This window comes from Tenrec ecaudatus, chromosome X (genome assembly GCF_050624435.1).
Source record: "Tenrec ecaudatus isolate mTenEca1 chromosome X, mTenEca1.hap1, whole genome shotgun sequence".
NCBI classification, from domain to species: Eukaryota; Metazoa; Chordata; class Mammalia; order Afrosoricida; family Tenrecidae; genus Tenrec; species Tenrec ecaudatus.
The window spans coordinates 152070378-152087386 of NC_134548.1; the positions used below are offsets into that span (position 1 = coordinate 152070378).

General features: G+C 40.3%; 1 protein-coding gene across 1 annotated transcript in view; it reads left to right on the forward strand.

Annotated features, from left to right (window-relative positions):
- Nucleotides 1–17009, forward strand: part of ADGRG4 (adhesion G protein-coupled receptor G4) — a 155830-nt gene that overhangs the window by 19654 nt on the left and 119167 nt on the right. Inside the window, exon 2 of the mRNA XM_075538483.1 lies at nucleotides 7323–7937. Coding sequence (XP_075394598.1) covers nucleotides 7323–7937 — 615 coding nt within the window. The remainder of the gene's footprint in view (nucleotides 1–7322; nucleotides 7938–17009) is intronic.

A 17009-nucleotide genomic window follows, 5' to 3' on the forward strand; every position in this document is an offset into this window, starting at 1 on the left:
AGTGACCAAGTCAAGTTCACAATGCCTGGCTATGGGTGATCCTCATTTGTCCACCCCTGCCGCGACGTTGCACAGCAGGTTACCTGTAATCTAAGCTCTTTAACCTTTAAAAACATTTAACATTTCATTTCACATTAACAGGCTGATGAGCTTAACATTTCAAGGAGAAACTTTGCCAAGACAGGGCAGAAAAGCTAATACAGGGAGCATCTGATGATTATGTGATGCTGTCTTTGGTAGGCGGGAGCCCTGGTGGTGCACTTGGGTAAGCACTGGACTGTTATCTGAAGGGAAAGGTCGATGGTTCCCCTTCTTGGGAGCAAGATGAGGCAGTCGTCTCTCATAAAGATTTACAGCCGGAAACCCTGGAAAGGGTCTCTGTGAATCAGAGGGACTTGATGGCAATGGGTAGGTGAGTCTTTAGTGGAAGATAAAGGGATTTTGCTGAAAAAAAATTTTAAAAGCATGCACATTGATGCCTGCCTCTTAGAGTTCAAACTGATTAAAAAAAGAGAACAGCCTCATTGTGATATATTCCAAATGCCACATAATTCACCCATTTGAAGTGTACAATTCATTGGCTTTTAGTATATTTACACAGTTGGACTCAGTGATTTTTAAAACGAATCCAGTCATGACTTTTGGGTTGTGATCTAAAAACAAAACAAAAACCCCACTGCCAGTGAATCAAGTTTTGGTAAGCCATTTCCCCTTGATTGTGCAAGTGTATTTTGACCGCTAACACTTGGAGAATCGTGGGGAATTTGGGTATGGACACTTGCTCTCAAAACAAACAAACAAACAAACCAACCCAAAACAACCAAAACCCCAAACTCCTTGCCATTGAGTTGATGATGACTCACAGCGATCCTATAGGACAGGGTAAAACTGCCTTTTGGGTTTCCAAGAGTGTCACTCTTTATGGGTACAGTAGAAAGCCCCATCTGTCTCTCATAGTGCCACAGGTAGTTTCAAACTGAGGAACTGGTGCTTAGGAGCCCAACGCACAACCACTCTGCCACAAACGATCCTTCTGGAGTGTGATAACGCGTAGACACTCTTTGATCTTTTGCTAACGTTACCAGACAACAAACAAGGTACAAGCTTAGTTTGCAGTTGTAAGCTTGTCATTCTTTGCAAGATGCTTCCCTCCCATCCCTTGTATCTTTGCACAAGGCCTTCTGCAAGCCTTCCACCAGTCTCTACCTCAATTCCCTAATACAGGGTATAAACATTTATCGAGTCATTACCCAACTCAACCCACTGCCGTCAAGCTGATTCCAATTCATAGCAACGCCATAGCAATTCAAAGCAATTCCAATTCATAGCGACGCCAGATAGCATCTCTGAGGCCGTAAGTCATAGCAGGAGTTGGATAACTCCACTTCCTCTCTCTGAGTGGCTGGTGGATTTAAACTGCCAGCCTGGCAGGTAGGAGTCCAACGCTTACCTGACAGAGCCACCAGGGCATCTTGATCATTGTGGTAGGCACTGGAAATTGGCAGCTGGGGACAAGACTCTGTTTATGTAATTATCCTGAAAAATCATAGGCAAAAATCGTATGGGATACACATCATCTTATTGTGATACACGTTATTGTGCTGCCCAGCTTCTGCGTTTCAGTTTCCAAGTTGAACATTTATGACAGCCCTAGGTCAAGCAAGTCTACCAGTGGGCAATATCTGTCCAACAGCATGTACTCACTTCATGTCTCTCTGTCACTTCTTGGTCTTTCTCACAAATGCTCTTCTATGTTTTAAATACTATACAAACCACACCAAACTCACTGCCATTGCATCAGTGCCAACTCAGTGACCCTAGAGGGCAGGGAAGAACTGCCCCTGTGGGGCTCCGAGGTTGTAACTCTGCAAGAGTAGAAAGCCCCATTGTTTCTCCCAGCGAGCCACCAGTGGTTTCAAGTGCTCACGGCATAACCACTACGCCTCCAGGCAGGGCTCCTTTCTACACTACAGTGTAGGACAAGCATACCTTCCATAAGCACTGGGAAACCTCAACACTTGTGTGACTTGCTTTTTTTCATTATTAAATCTATTACTGTCATCTGCATCCAAACACGTGGTATTTCTGAGGTATGCCTATAATATAAAGATTTGGAGTCTTCTGGGGGGAAAGTGGCATTGTTTAATGGCCAATGGCTTCATTTCTGCTTTAAAAATTGCTTAAACATGGCATCACCAGGGAAACACACAGGCTGGCACCCGCAGCTTTGGAATTCGAGGAAGGCAAGCAAATGTACTTCTCGAGTAACCAGGATGGCAGAGGTTTTACTCACCCCCGGGCACTGCCAGCAAACTACCTGTCGCCCATTTCTTGTTGTATAGGTCTGCTAGAGAGTAAAAGGACATAGCTAAGAGCTTCTGGGAAGTTACTTCAATAAGGTTTATGATGAGTTTTTCCTAATGTGTAACGAGCTTATGTTAGAATGTTAAGTGAGAAAAGCAAGGTTCCAAATTGTACACACAATCTGATCTCAGCCACAGGGAAACAAGGAAAATGTTTGTACAGAAGGGGGTGGGGGTAGACCAACAAGGAAGCAGCCAGTGGACATATATCACTAGATTAAGGGCAGTTCCTTGTCCTTAATGGTAGGACACTCACAATGACTTTTACTTTCTAATACTTTGCACTTTTTCTTCAGAAAGTGTGTGGAGTATTTTTGGGTGAAGCATAAAAATCAAAAACCCCCACATGTCTCTTTTTTAAGTGGGGAAGACAATAATAAATGCAATTTAAAATAAAAGGAAACAGTGGAGAGAGGCGAAGAGACACAGAGGAGCCATATCAAGTGAGCGTATGCTTCCGGGGAGCAATCATGCAATTTGGACTTGAAAGTTGCCAGGGAACAGATGGCAGTGCCCAAGCAGACATCTGCACTGGATAGCAAAATCATATGCAAAGACACAAGTGGCCTTTGAAACTAGCCCTTGGGAGGCCCAGCAGAGAACGCTACTTGCCTAGTCAAACAGAAGAGCAAGGCCCCTCTCTTTCCTGTCACATCCAGCCTCCTCAGAGATGGCAGCGGGGCTCAGCACAGATGCACAGACATGTGTGAGGCAGGAAAGAGGTTTCTAGCAACGACATTAGCAAATATCACAGGTGACGTTTACAGGAGGCTTCTCAGCTTATAAACATTGCCTTATACTTAACCTAAACGTTAGGAGCCGGGGTGGTTTGTTATCGGCTGCTAGCCTAAAACTGGATTTTTCAAACCCACCCAGCGGTTCTGTGGAAGAAAGGTCTGGTGAACTGCTTCCACCAATTTTGTAGCCAAGAAAATCCTATGGATCAGCTCTGTAATGCAGGTAATGTAATGCGTCTAACCACCACCACAGTAGCGGCATAAATACCACTTGTTACTGTGTCATCTTTCAGAGGGGCCCTGTGAGGTAGGTCATTATTATTCTCATGCGCCACTAAAGAAGGAAACACAGAAAAGTGAGTTTATGTATGTAACACTTAACTAGAACTCCGTGTGTGCCAAAATTGTTCTACGAACTTTTACAGGCATTAATTCCCCATATTCTCACAGCTAGTAAGGGGCAGAACTTGGACTCAAATTGAGCTTCTTCAACTCCACTGCACCATGTCTTCTGCTCGTTTCTAAGTGGAATTGGCTTTCGTATGCAGAATCTCAAAATTTCAAAGGTTTTCACAAACTGTCCTCTACCACTACCACCATCTTCAACAAAGACTGCACCAATATTGTCTATTCCACCAGTGTATAAAAGTAACTGATTTCCTCATAAGCTGGTCAAACTGGACATTCTCAATCTTCTAAACAATTCTCTATCCAGTGGTGAAGCTAACATCTCATTTTTGTTTTCGTTTGCCCTTTAAAAATAATGAGGGGCCATATTTGCTATTACTGACTCATTTTTTATTTTGAAAATTGACAATCATGTCCATTGACAATTAATGCTATACTAGTATATCGCACAGAGGTGAGGTTGTTGCTGCCCATATGCCATTACAATTCATTCTCTTGAGAAACAACCAAGTGCCGAGGATTTATGCTCACCATAAAACCAGGTCTTAAATATTGCTGTTGATGTCATTGTGGAGGGCTAAACAGAAAAAGCAGTGTTAAGCAACCATACTTGAGGCTTGTGTTTCACGGTGATTATTATCCTTTGGGGATTAATTCTTGACTTATTAGTCATATGAAAGATAAGATAATCAGATAAGCCGGGGACAGAAATAAACATTGGCTTACCCACCATGGGCAGGCCAGAGATAGTTTCTTGGTAGGTGGATGGTATGAGTTCTCAGACGTGAGTGTGTATGTGAGCATGTGTGCATAAGCACATGTGTGAGTAGGCATGCACTTGTTTGATGGAGGGGTCAGTGGAAGAATGGAGGAGGACATAAAGGTGGGGTCAAAGGATATCTGGGAGCATCCATCAGGGCATCTCCTAGAAGCTAGGGAACCGCTTACTTCCTGCCAGCCTCGCAAACATGCCACTAAGACTGTCACTGTGAAACCCTCGTCCAGGGAAAAGTTACAATTCCTCTCTGCCATAAAGTCCTCAGCGATTTAGCTTGGTCTGTGCTGGGACCAGTCTTTTGGTGGGAAATTTGGCACTAATGATGAAAATTTAACTGCATATGCCCTTGCTTCATAGGAAGCTATCAATGATTGACGATACTATCACTATTATAAAACCACAAACCTCACCCCCTAGGCCACTAGACAAATGCCTGAGAGCCTGTCAACCTACTTCTGGTCCCAGCACAGACCAACCCACAGGGGTAGTTCTGCCCTGGTCTGTAGGCTCAATGACTGTCCGTTTGAGGTATTTTTGTTTTGTTTCATTTTAACTTTTGCAAAGTGTGTTGAACGCACCCTGCAAAATGGTAATTTGTCCGTTTGAGGTATTTTTGTTTTGTTTCATTTTAACTTTTGAAAAGTGTGTTGAACGCACCCTGCAAAATGGTAATACAAGACTGCACTTCTTCTTTTTTCGTATGCTTCAAATGAACTTGTATGTCATTACAGACTCCACGTCTATCTCGGTTTGACTTTCCCCCCTTTGAGGCACGCAGACCATTATTGATATCCGTGGGGCAAGGAATCTGGAGAGTGTTTAAGGCTGTGAGCCTTCACTCTTGTTATTATTTTTAATAAAAGAATTCTTTTGGCACAGCCCATCTCAACAAAGGAAACCAGAAATCATATCCTATTAAATTAACCCCATAAATGTGGTTCCTTGAAAATATTTTTCCTTCTCGTCCTTTCTCTCACCCTCTATAACTTACTATCCATTCCCTATTCCTGCCCCTGTCACTGTCCCTGACCTCCTCATAGTCTTCTCTGTCGGTGTGAAAACTAGTTTTCTTTTTCTTTGTTTTTCCTTTTAGTAATGGTGTCGTGAAACATTTATCTTTATAAGATTGACTAAGTTTGCTTAAGCATAATGTTTTCCAATTTTGTCCATGTCTTTTGGGGCATTTACAAGAGTCATTGTTTTTTATTGAAGCATAGTGCTCGATTGTTGAATCTACCCGGGTTTGTTTATCCATTCCTCTATAATTGGAGTTTTTGACAACACCATACTTCTCAAGCCTCATTTTCCTGGAGCAGACTCTGAGGCATTGGGGGGCTTAAGTAACTTGGTTCCAAAGTCGTTCACCTGAGGAGTGTGAGAGTTGGGACTCCAGCTCAGACTGACTCCCAAGCCAGTATTAACTGAGGCCATGGCCACTATTGTTGTTCGGTGCTGTCATCTCGGTTCTGACTCATAGTGCCTGGTCCTGCGCCATCCTCACAGTCGTTCTTATGTTTGAGCCCATTGTCAAGACCTTCCTTTTTGTAGGCTGCTGCTCTACTTTGTCAAGACTGCTCTTTCCTGACAATATGGTTAAAATATATGAAAGTTATGGATGAAGCCTCTTGTGAATTCCCTTGAAACCTAGACCAGAGTGCATTCGAAAGTAGATTCTGGTAGCCATAGTCAGGTTAAAATTGAACACTTTATCCTTTGGTCTCCCTTTTGACCCACTGTAAAGTTCTCATGTTTAATATTTCCCGCATTCGTTTTGATTGCGATCTTTCTCTATTTTATTTTGTTATTGCAGGCTTTTTTCTCTTTGTTTTTGTGGATATGAGATCAAGAATGGGTGGATCTATAGAGACCGTAACTGGGTTAATCATTTCTTGGGGGGGGCATGACGGGGTCAGGGGGAGTTATGGGGAAATTGGGAGCTAATAACAAGGATTAGAAAAAAAGAAGAAAATGTTCTAAAATTGATTGTGGTAATGATTACACAACACTTCTTTGTATGATTGAACTATTGAATTATATGCTATGTAGATTATATCCCAGTAAAACTATTTACAAAGTAAAATAAAATGCATGAGACTAACTTTCATCACCCTTGCCTCTAAGGAGCATCTGTTTGTTTTTCTTTGGTGGTTTATGGTACTTTCAATACCTTTGACCAGCACCTTAAGTCAAATGCATCACTTCTCCTTTTGCCTTTCTTTTTCAATGTACATGCACCTGAGGCGACAGAAAATATCAAAGCTCAGGTCAGGAACACCTTAGTCCTCCAAATGACATCCTTGCTCTTCAATACTTTAAAAGAGGTCTTGTGCAGCAGATTTACCAAGTGCAATGGGTGGTTTGATCTCTTGACTGTTGCTTCCATGGGCATTGATTGTGTATTCATTGACTGTGGCTCCACAGCCACAGAGAGCCCCTGGAAGCCACCATAACCCCACAGTGAGGGCATGGAAGAAGAGAAGTGAGAATGCACTCAGGACTGTGACAGCACTCCCATTCCTGTGTCCAACTAAATATCCAATTGATCCTCCTTCAACTCTCTGTCAATGCCTGTCGGTGAGAAGGATGCTCTACAGAGGTGACATCAGATCATTTAGAGCAGGAAAAGGCACTGGAGAAATAAAAAGCTGTTGTACCATGAATATAACAAGGCAGTTAGGTGGATAAAAGTAGTTATCTTTTGACTATAAGAGTGAGGATGAAAAAAAAAAAGAGTGAGGATGATGTGCAGCAAATGTTAAGTCCAAACTGTCCCGCTGGTGTGTGCTCTGTAACACCCATTTAACTTTTTATATTGGTTCAAACAAAATACAATGAGGATGATATTCTTTTTAAAAAAATCATGTCAATGTCAAATAGAGATGATTTCTGTTTCTACTCATCTGCCTTATTTTCACTGGTCTTGACTCACAATAGTATTGTATAAGCTATATTTGACTATATAGCCAAAGAGAGGATAACATTCTTACAACTAAAATTCCATTTACCTTTTATTTCTCTTTCCCCAAACTTGGACAGATGCACTTTCCCTGAAAGGAAAAAAGCTGGATTTTTATGGAAGAGGCGACACATATGTAAGGCTGAATGACACGATCCCTGAACTCAGCCGATTCACGGTGTGCATTGACTTGATATCCAGGATGGACAACTCAAGTGAGTGGATAGCCTTCTCCTACATGACCAATAACACCTTGTTGGGCAGAGAAGACATAGACCTTGGACTTGCAGGAGACCACCAGCAAATAATACTCTACAACTTGGGCAAGATCTTTTCTATCCATTACCACCTGACTCCGTTTCAATGGCATACCGTGTGCTTGATATGGGACGGTGTGAAGGGTATGCTAGAGCTCTTTCTCAATAAAGAAAGGCTACTGGTAATGATGGATCAACCACAAAACCTGACAGCAAATGGGACTTTAGTCCTCGGGCACTTGCCCGCCAATAGGAACGGCCATGCTACAAGTGTGGCGCCTAGCTTCACTGGCAGCTTGTGCTACTTTCAACTTTGGGACCACATTCTGGAAAATGAAGACTTGATGAAGTGTTTAGATGGAAATGTAGTTAGTTGGAAAGAAGATGCTTGGCTTGTCAACAATATGATTCCGACTGTTGATAAGACACTGCGCTGCTGTGAGTAACTTGTGAATTTTCTTCTGCTCTGCTGAGTGCACCAAAGGACTCGCTCCTAGACCACGACTAGTTTCCTAAGAGGGTCCCAAGGTTGCCACCATTGTGAAAGTCACTTTTTAATGTAGAGCAAATATCATTTTCTCTGTCCTTTCATTTAGATATCATTTTACACTTAATTTAGATCAAGCTTTAAGCATCGGGCAGAGAACTCCCGTATACTGTTATCCAACCATTAACATTTTTCCATATGCATTATTATCTTCTCTAGAGCTCTCCTTCCATCCTTTCTTCGCACACACACATACACACACAACTTACCTGTTTCTGAAGGAGAGTCAGTTACAGACATGATGCTTTGATAGTATCCCATGTGGAGATATTAAGAATATGGGTACCCTTTTGTATCATGCATAACCACAGCTCTGTTATCAAAATCAGGAAGTTTAACATTGACACAATATCTAATCTATAGCCCATATTCAAATGTATCCAATTAATTTCTTTTTATCCCCTATTCCAGGATCCGATTTAAGATCACACCTTGCATGTAGTTATCATGCCTCTTCAGACTAGACATTTTTATTGTACAGTCATGCTACCAGTAGAATGTCCCTCAGCTTGGGTTTCTCTAATATTTCCTCCTGATTAGATTTAGCCTTTACACTTTGGACAAGAATTCCACAGAAGTGATGTTAAGTTCACATCAGAAGATAAATGATGCCAATCTGTGTCATTATTGGCGATGATAGCTTTGATCACGTGATTCTGGTGTTGTCTGCCAGATTTCTCCACGGAAGAGTTAGGTTCTTTTCCCTCTTTTATAATTAATAAGTAATTTCTAGGGAGCTATTTAGAGGCTATGTAAGTATCCTGTTCTTCTTCAAAATTTCACTCAATAGCTTTACACCTGCTGTTGATTCTTGCCTGAATTACTTATTATGTTGATGGTTTCAAAATGATCATTTTTAAAACTCCATCTTTCTTGCTAGCTTTCTTAGTTGACATTCTACTGTAAGAAAGGGGTTGTTCTTCCTCCACATATACTCATTAATTCATTCATGTTTTTGTTTATGTCAGCATGAACGCATACATTCTTATTTTATTCAATGGGTTGTAATTTGTTCCTGCCATTTATTGGTCAATGGAAGCCCTTCTAGCTGGCTATCCTGTCCTTTTGATACATTCCTGTGATGATTAAGGTTATGTGTCAATGGCTAGGTCGTGATTCAGCGGTTCTCAACCTGTGGTTCCCGACCCCTTTGGGGGGTCAAACAACCCTTCAGAGGGGTCGCCTGAGTCATAACAGTAGCAAAATGACAGTGATGAAGTAGCAACAAAAATAATTTTAAGGTTGGGGGGTCACCACAACATGAGGAACTGCGTGTAAGCGTTGCAGCTTTAGGAAGGTTGAGAACCACTGCTCTAGATGGGTTTTGGTGGATATTATGTAGTCATTCCTCATTTTTTAACCCGATGTGAGCAGCGAATCAATTGAAAGGGCAATTTCACTGAGGGTATGGCATACATTCAATATATATTGATAAACTGGCAAAGTTTTCTCTATCCTGCATCTACGTTATCATCCTCTGACCTCCTGTTCTTGGGATATGAGTGTGCAGTTGGCTATCTGACCTGAGCATTGTGAGTTCATTATCTCTCGTGGGTAGACAGCCTGATGCTGATCCATGGATTTGGGACTTGTTAGTCTCCATAACTACATGAACTATAAACACTCTCTCTCTCTCTCTCTCTCTCTTCTCTCTCTTCTCTCTCCCTCTCCCTCTCCCTCCCTCCCTCTGCCTCTCTCTACTCTCTCTCTTTCTCTTCTCTCTCTCTCTGTCTCCCTCTCTTCCCCCTCCCGCTCTCTACACACACACACACACACACACACACACACACACACACACACACTCTCTCTCTCTCTCTCTCTCTCTCTCTCTCTCTCTCTCTCTCTCTCTCTTCTCTCTCCCTCTCCCTCTCCCTCTTCCTCTCCCTCCCTCTGCCTCTCTCTACTCTCTCTCTCTTTCTCTTCTCTCTCTCTTTGTCTCCCTCTCTTCCCCCTCCCGCTCTCTCTACACACACACACACACACACACACACACACACACACACACACACACACACACACACACACTGGTTTTGCTCTTCTAGAGCACTCGTTCTAAGATAGTTTCCATAATTTTTCAATACATACTTCCCTTTTAGTACAAGCTGTTGCAGGCTTCTCTTGTACTTTTCCTGCTTAGCCCAACAATCAACCATTTTACTAAGAATTCCTGGTTCCTTTTAGTAGAAGATGGTAATTGTCAAGGAAGCCCTGGTGACATAGTTGTTAGGGGTTGGGCGGGTAACTGCAAGGTCAGCAGTTCAAAACCACCAGCCCCTGAGTGGGAGAAAGACAGAACTTTACACTCTCCTGAAAATGAACCCTATCTTCGAAAACTCACAGACAGTTCTGCCCTGTCTTATAGGATTGCAGTGAGTTGGAATCAACTCCATGGTAGTGCGTTTGATCCAAGTTTTTTTTAATTTATAAATCAATGCAATATTTTAGAGCAATGATAATATAAATTCTTGTATAGAAACCGACTTTCCAGAATAGCACATGTGTTTTCTCTTTTCACTCATTTTCAGATGGAATATGGGCTTCTTGTTCTCCGTACAATGCCACCATCAGCAGTAGTAGTTCTGAAGTGTGGGTAGCATCAGTGACTTTAGCATCATAATAGTTTCTCGTTTTCCTTCTAATTTCTTGAAATGTTCACCTATTCATAGACAGGGACTAATTACTGCTCTTAGGGTTTAGAGAGGGTAGGAAGACACGGGACTAGATTTGTGCCTTACAGGGGTGCAGCTGCCTATGGGAATAGGTCTTTGTCAGCAGCCTGGATGCTTTCTGATTTCATGATCGAGGCACTTTCCAGGGGATTTCTGTGTTTCTTTGAGATCAGAGCAATTTAAAGGAACAGGACAGTTATTCCTTTGTGAAACTACATGTAGGCATTTGGTTTTACTCTTTTCTGAAGCCATAAAAACAAAAGAGAGTAGTCCTAGCCAGCTCTGGTTACATACGTGAACTAGGGACTAGTAGGTTAAGCCGGAGTAGCTCATCCAAAGTGGTTTAAGGAACATTAACGTTGGTCTTTGAACCAGAAGTATGGCCCTGTTGAATCCATATGCTTAGCAGTAATCTTTCAGAGCATGATCTGGCCAGCTAATGGCCATGGCCCTTCTTAGGCACTTAGCTGATATACAGCAAAATCTGATATGCACTAGACTACCTTCACTTGTTTTACTCTTTTGTACGTTTTTTACTGTGCAATCCAGCCTCTTGATCTGATTGGGCCCTTGTGGGAATAATGCTCAATTAATCCAAACAACAAACAAAGATAGCATAACCTGAAATGGACAATCACACAAAAAGGATAGGAAATGTTCTCTCTGCTATTTAGTTTCTTCAAATGTTCTCTCTGAACTTTATAACAGGGGTTCCTAGCTTAGACTCCAGAATAGCCTTCAACGAGTGGGTGACGCCTTCCCCGCAGAGTATCAAGACTTTTTTTCTAGCACATTCTAAAACCATAATTTGACAATTGCTGCCTTTTACGAATACCATGTGAGACCAATTTATTGAGGGAACACAGGTCACTCAAATAAATATTGAACTTTGATATGATCAATTTTTTGGGGAGGGGGTGTGGTTGCCAAGCCCATGTTCTCCTCAACTTCATACTAGGCAGGACTGTTTAATCTGTGGCCCTCAAAGGTTATGAACCTCTGTCTTGTAAGCTTCTTTTGAAGGCAATTGCTGGCGCTCATAACCCGTCTGGAGAAATTAAGCTACCAGCTGCTAACCCTGCCTACCTTACCCACTGAAGGAGCTGTCATACCAAAGATGTTCTCCTAACTCTGTCTTGGCTCTACGACATCTAGAATAAAAGGGACTATTAGGTGAATAAATATGGGTGATTACAATATGTGCAGCTTCAGCTGTTGCCTAATGAATCAGTATGTATGGTCCATAGGTGTAAGGACCTTAAAAAACCGGCATGCTTAATGAGCACATTGTCAGATCACAGATCTCAATATATCTATTTGCACACACACACCCCTCCTGTTCACTTATTAACTCTCTCGTTACCTGATATTTCATATTTATGACAATAGTGAAATGTCTACAATCTGGCTCTTTTGTATATTAAAATGTACAGCTAGCAGTAACACAGGCTGAGGTGTTAGATCATTCTGGCTATGATGGTTAAGGTTATGTGTCAACTTGGTCTGGGCCACGATTCTCACTTGTGTGCCTCGGTGTGATGATGTTGTGAGGCAGCTAGCTAATGAAATGGTCACCCTCTGTCTTGTGATCTGATGTGATTATCCTTCATTTTCACTTAAGAACCTTTATTTTGAAACCTAATCTGCTGGATGAGTTAGGAGTGGGTTTATGAGAACAAGAATTCTGGGGAACAGTTGAAAAATGAACCCTACCTGGGTTTAATCAGTAATTATTCATTAGATTAGAGATGTTTCACTAATATTTTTTAAATGATAAATAATGATAAGAACAGAAAATGGCTTAGTTTGGTTTTTTTAAAGCATCTTTTACTTTTTAAAATTAAAAATGCACTTGGATTGTGAATAAAATAGACTCAAATAATACAGATATAAATATATAAAGTGAAGCATACTTATTTATCAACTTTTCCCCTATGGGTTTATAAATACAGATGTGGTTATTTGTGCATATGTGGAGTTTGAGAAAACAAAAATAAGGTGTATATAAAGTCAAGCCCACTGCCTTCAAGTGAATTTCAACGTATAGTGACCATATAGGGTACAGAACTACTCTCTAGGGTTTCTGAGATCATAAATCTTTATGTCAGCAGACAAGTCTCATATTTCTCCCATAGACAAACTGATAGTTTTGAATTGCCCACCTTGTGCTTATCAGCCCAGTGTGTAGTCCACGGAGCCATTGGGGCTTCTTTCAAGGGACACATACACATGCATTTTTATTCCAGTTGATTTATTTTGATTTTATATTTTCATGGACATGCCTATATATTTGCATTCACCTCACTCATTTTTAGGGCTGCCTGTATTCCATGTACTATAATTTATTTAACCAACCCACCACTGATGTGCATTTACGTTGCTTTCAATTTTTTTAGTTACAAATGCTGCTGCAATCAATCTCCTCACACATACACCTTGGTATATTTGAGTTTGTTATTTTATATGACACAGTTCTACAAGCAGCACTTCTTAGCAAAAGGGTATAAAATTAGACCATTTAAATTTATTTATCAGTTTTTACTAGTTGTTGCAATGTGTCAGCTATTCATTGAAATGAATTTATTTTAAAAATAAAATTCATAGATATACCTCATGAGAAAAAATGAATAAAGCTTATAATTGAAGGTAAAAGTCTCCTTTCTCTTCAATCCATTTTCCCAAGTGAATTTTTCCAAAAGCAATGATTATTAATTTCTTCTGACTCTGTGCAGAAAAATTTAAAACTTGTACTTACACACAAATATTATTAGTTTTCTTTTCACAGTTGGTATCCTCATTATATGCACCTATTTTTTCCATTTAGTACTATATTTTAGAGATCTCTCCACATCAGAAAATATAGAACCATCTCATTATTTAAAGGAGATGCTGAGTACTATGATAGAATTGGATATGCTATAATTTATTTGAGCTCCCTTTGAAGGACTTTTAAGTTGCTTGAAGTTTTCAGCTGTAACAAAAATCTATGAGATTTCAGATGTAATGGGTGGTGATAGGTAAGAAATTTCTTGCAGCAACCATTAAGGACTGATCATAAGCTAAAGTTCCTCTCTAGGCATAATTTGTCTTATTCTTAGCTCAGACACATGATCCATCAAAGGATTTGTTCTCACGTGTGAACATAGGAGGAGTGGTAATGATGGCTGGCCACTGGAAGGTCAGTGGTTACAATTCACAAAGCAGCTCCCTGGGAGCAAGATGTAGCCATCTCTATCCCGATTACAGTAAGGGAAACCCTTTGGGGCAGTTCTGTGAGTTGGAATCCCCTTGAAGGCAACGGGTTGTTGCTTTGGTTTGTATTCACATATGTAAAGAACAAGAGTCGTTCAAAGGCACATAGAATAAATTACTCTATGTTATATATATGAGAAACTCATTATTGAAGAATAAAACACATGAATTATGTCTCCCCTTTTGGGAAATCACCCTACGCAAAAACATAGGGTTCCTGTATTCATGGGGTCATCAATTCGCTAAGGTTTATTAATTGACCAAATGCTCGTGAGGGTTTGAATTACTTTGTGAACTACTACCCTTAAAATATGCAGGAGCTGATTATATACTTTTATGTACTTTCTAAAGCCTTTGTGTGACCCTCGGTGCCATTATCAGCTCTGATAGAACAGGTTGCATAGTGATGGACTTTACTAGCTAGAAGGCAATTTGGCTTTGCCCTTGCGCATCAATTTTCTGTGCTACCCTCGTTTTTCATCATGAAAGATAAGCAAGTGCTGTTTGTAGTTTGCTCAACGCCTCCTTATTTGTATTCCTCTGCACACGGTGACGTTCTCCTACGGACTCTGAGCTGCAAGCCCTGGCCTATCTCACAGGGATCATTTCTCATGTCTTTTCCTGGAAACTGAACGCAGACCCCATTTTGGATTTTTTCTTCTCATTATTTTCAAGATGTTCATTTCATAATTTTTCTTCCCACAGGCGGCTCTATCTGTGGCAGTTTCTGGCCACTATTATCTCAGCCAAATCTAATAGACACACTTTGAATTATATTTACAGAGATCATAATTGAAAGAAAAAACAGATGTGATATGTGAGCTAGAAAAACACATCGATTTAATATGAGGTGATATACTCAAATCACAACCAGAATTTGGTACCTTAGCAAATGTTCTACTTAATATTCTGTTGGCAGGTACATTTGCAACAAAATGCCTCATAAATATTCAGTTACTCTATACCTCTGTTCTCCAGCTCCCAATGATTACAGTAATACACTTTGGTCTAGAGTGAAGGAGCAAATGGCAATGAAGCACACAGACCCTGTGAATCAGCATGGATTATCCTTGCTTTAAAAGACAGAGACAGCAAGGCTCATGTAAATCATGTGTGCAAGTGATCACTTGTTCACAATGGGAGCAGAATGAATGTGGCAAAAGATGTTTGTGAGCCCTCCTCCCAACATGGAGGCTGACTCTGTGTCCCAGTGTGAATAGCAATTCACTTATGGCTCAATTACCTGCACAAGTGTGCGGTTTTGCATTTGCTTTCTTTTTAATGGAAATTTTTATAGAAGTGATTGTAGATTTGCGTGTACTTACAGGTCCGTTGTACTCTTTGCCCAGTTTCCCCTAATGGCAACATTTGACAAAGCACAATGTAAGAATCACAAGTTTGACACTGATTCAATTAACAGAGCTTTCAAATTTTACTTGTTTAGTAAATTCTATACAGGTTTTTTTTTCACCTGTGTGAATTTGGGGATCCCCCGCCATAGTCAGGTTATGGAACAATTTGACCACTACAGAGATTAGGTATTGTACTTTAACAGCCATATCCATCTCTTCCTGCCCTCTCCATCTCCCCTTTTCTCTAGCCCTAACCCCAGACATCCACTAATTTGTCCATTTCTAGAACTTGATTATTTCAAAAATGTTATATAAACAGAAGACAACTTCCTAAGATTGAATTTTGTCCCTCAGCACACTTCTCCAGAGATTCATCCAAATTATTGCATGTCTTCATACTCTGACCCTTTTTCTTTGCTGACGAGTACTCTGGGGTATGGATGCACTGTAGAATATTTAACCATTTATTTGCTGAAAGATCTCTAGTTTTGGGTTACTAACAAACTGCTGTAAACATTTATACATAGATTTTGATATGATACATTTTCATTTGTCTGGAATAAATACCCAAGAGTTTAGTTGCTGGACGATATAGTAATTGAGTGGTTGGTTTTACAAGAGGTTGCCAAACTGTTTTCCAGAATGGCTGTACGATTTTACTTTCTCAGCAGCACTCAGTGATCCATTTTCTCTGCATCCTTGGCAGCACCTGGTGATGTCACTTTTTTATGTTAGCCATTCTGACAGGTGTGTAAGTGTGGCTCTAATTTACATTCCTCTGATGGCTGTTAATGCTAAACATCTTTTCGTCTATTAATTTACAGCATGTGTCTCCTTTCGGTGAAGTGTCTCTCCAGGTGTTTTGCTCATTTTCTTAGTGACTTGCTTACTTTCTACTGTTGAGTTTTGAGAGTGTAATATATATTTTAGATAGCACTCCTCTTACTAGGGCATTTCACAGAGCATTACATTTCAAGTTTGATGAAACCTAATCTTTCAGTTTCTATTCTTATGACCATTTGTGAATTTTCATGCTTTTGGTGCCAAATCTCAACTCTTTGCTTAGCCCTATATTTTCAGGATTGCATTTATGTGTGTGTATATTTATATATAAGAACCCTTAAAACATATAAAGTTTTATAATTCTACATTTAAACATATAGATTTGTTTATAAGATTTTGTGATTTTTTTTCTTTCCCCCCTAAGTTTTGCAGTTTTACATTTAAGTCCACAATACATTTGTTATTTTTTTGCATACCGTGTGAGGGTCAGGTTATTAAATTTTTTTGTTTTAGTTTTTGCCTTCTTTTTGCCATTGAGTTGATTTTGATGCATAGTGACCTTCTGGGGTTTCGGAGACTGTAAATCTTTACAGGAGAAGATTGCTTCTTCTTTCTCCCACGGAGCAGTTGATGGGTTTGAACAGCTGACCTTATGGTTAGTGGACCAATGTTGTTTGTGCCTATGGATATCCAGTTGTGCCAACACCATTTATTGAAAATTCTATCCTTTTTCCATTGGATAACTTTTGCACCTTCATTAAAAATCTGCATCAGATTTATCGGAATCTACTTCTGAGTTTTCCATTCTGTTCAATTCATATATTTATCTGTTCATCTATTAATAGGTACAGTTTTGATTAACTAGTCATATGAATCCACTGCTGATGAGTCAAGTGTGATTCATATC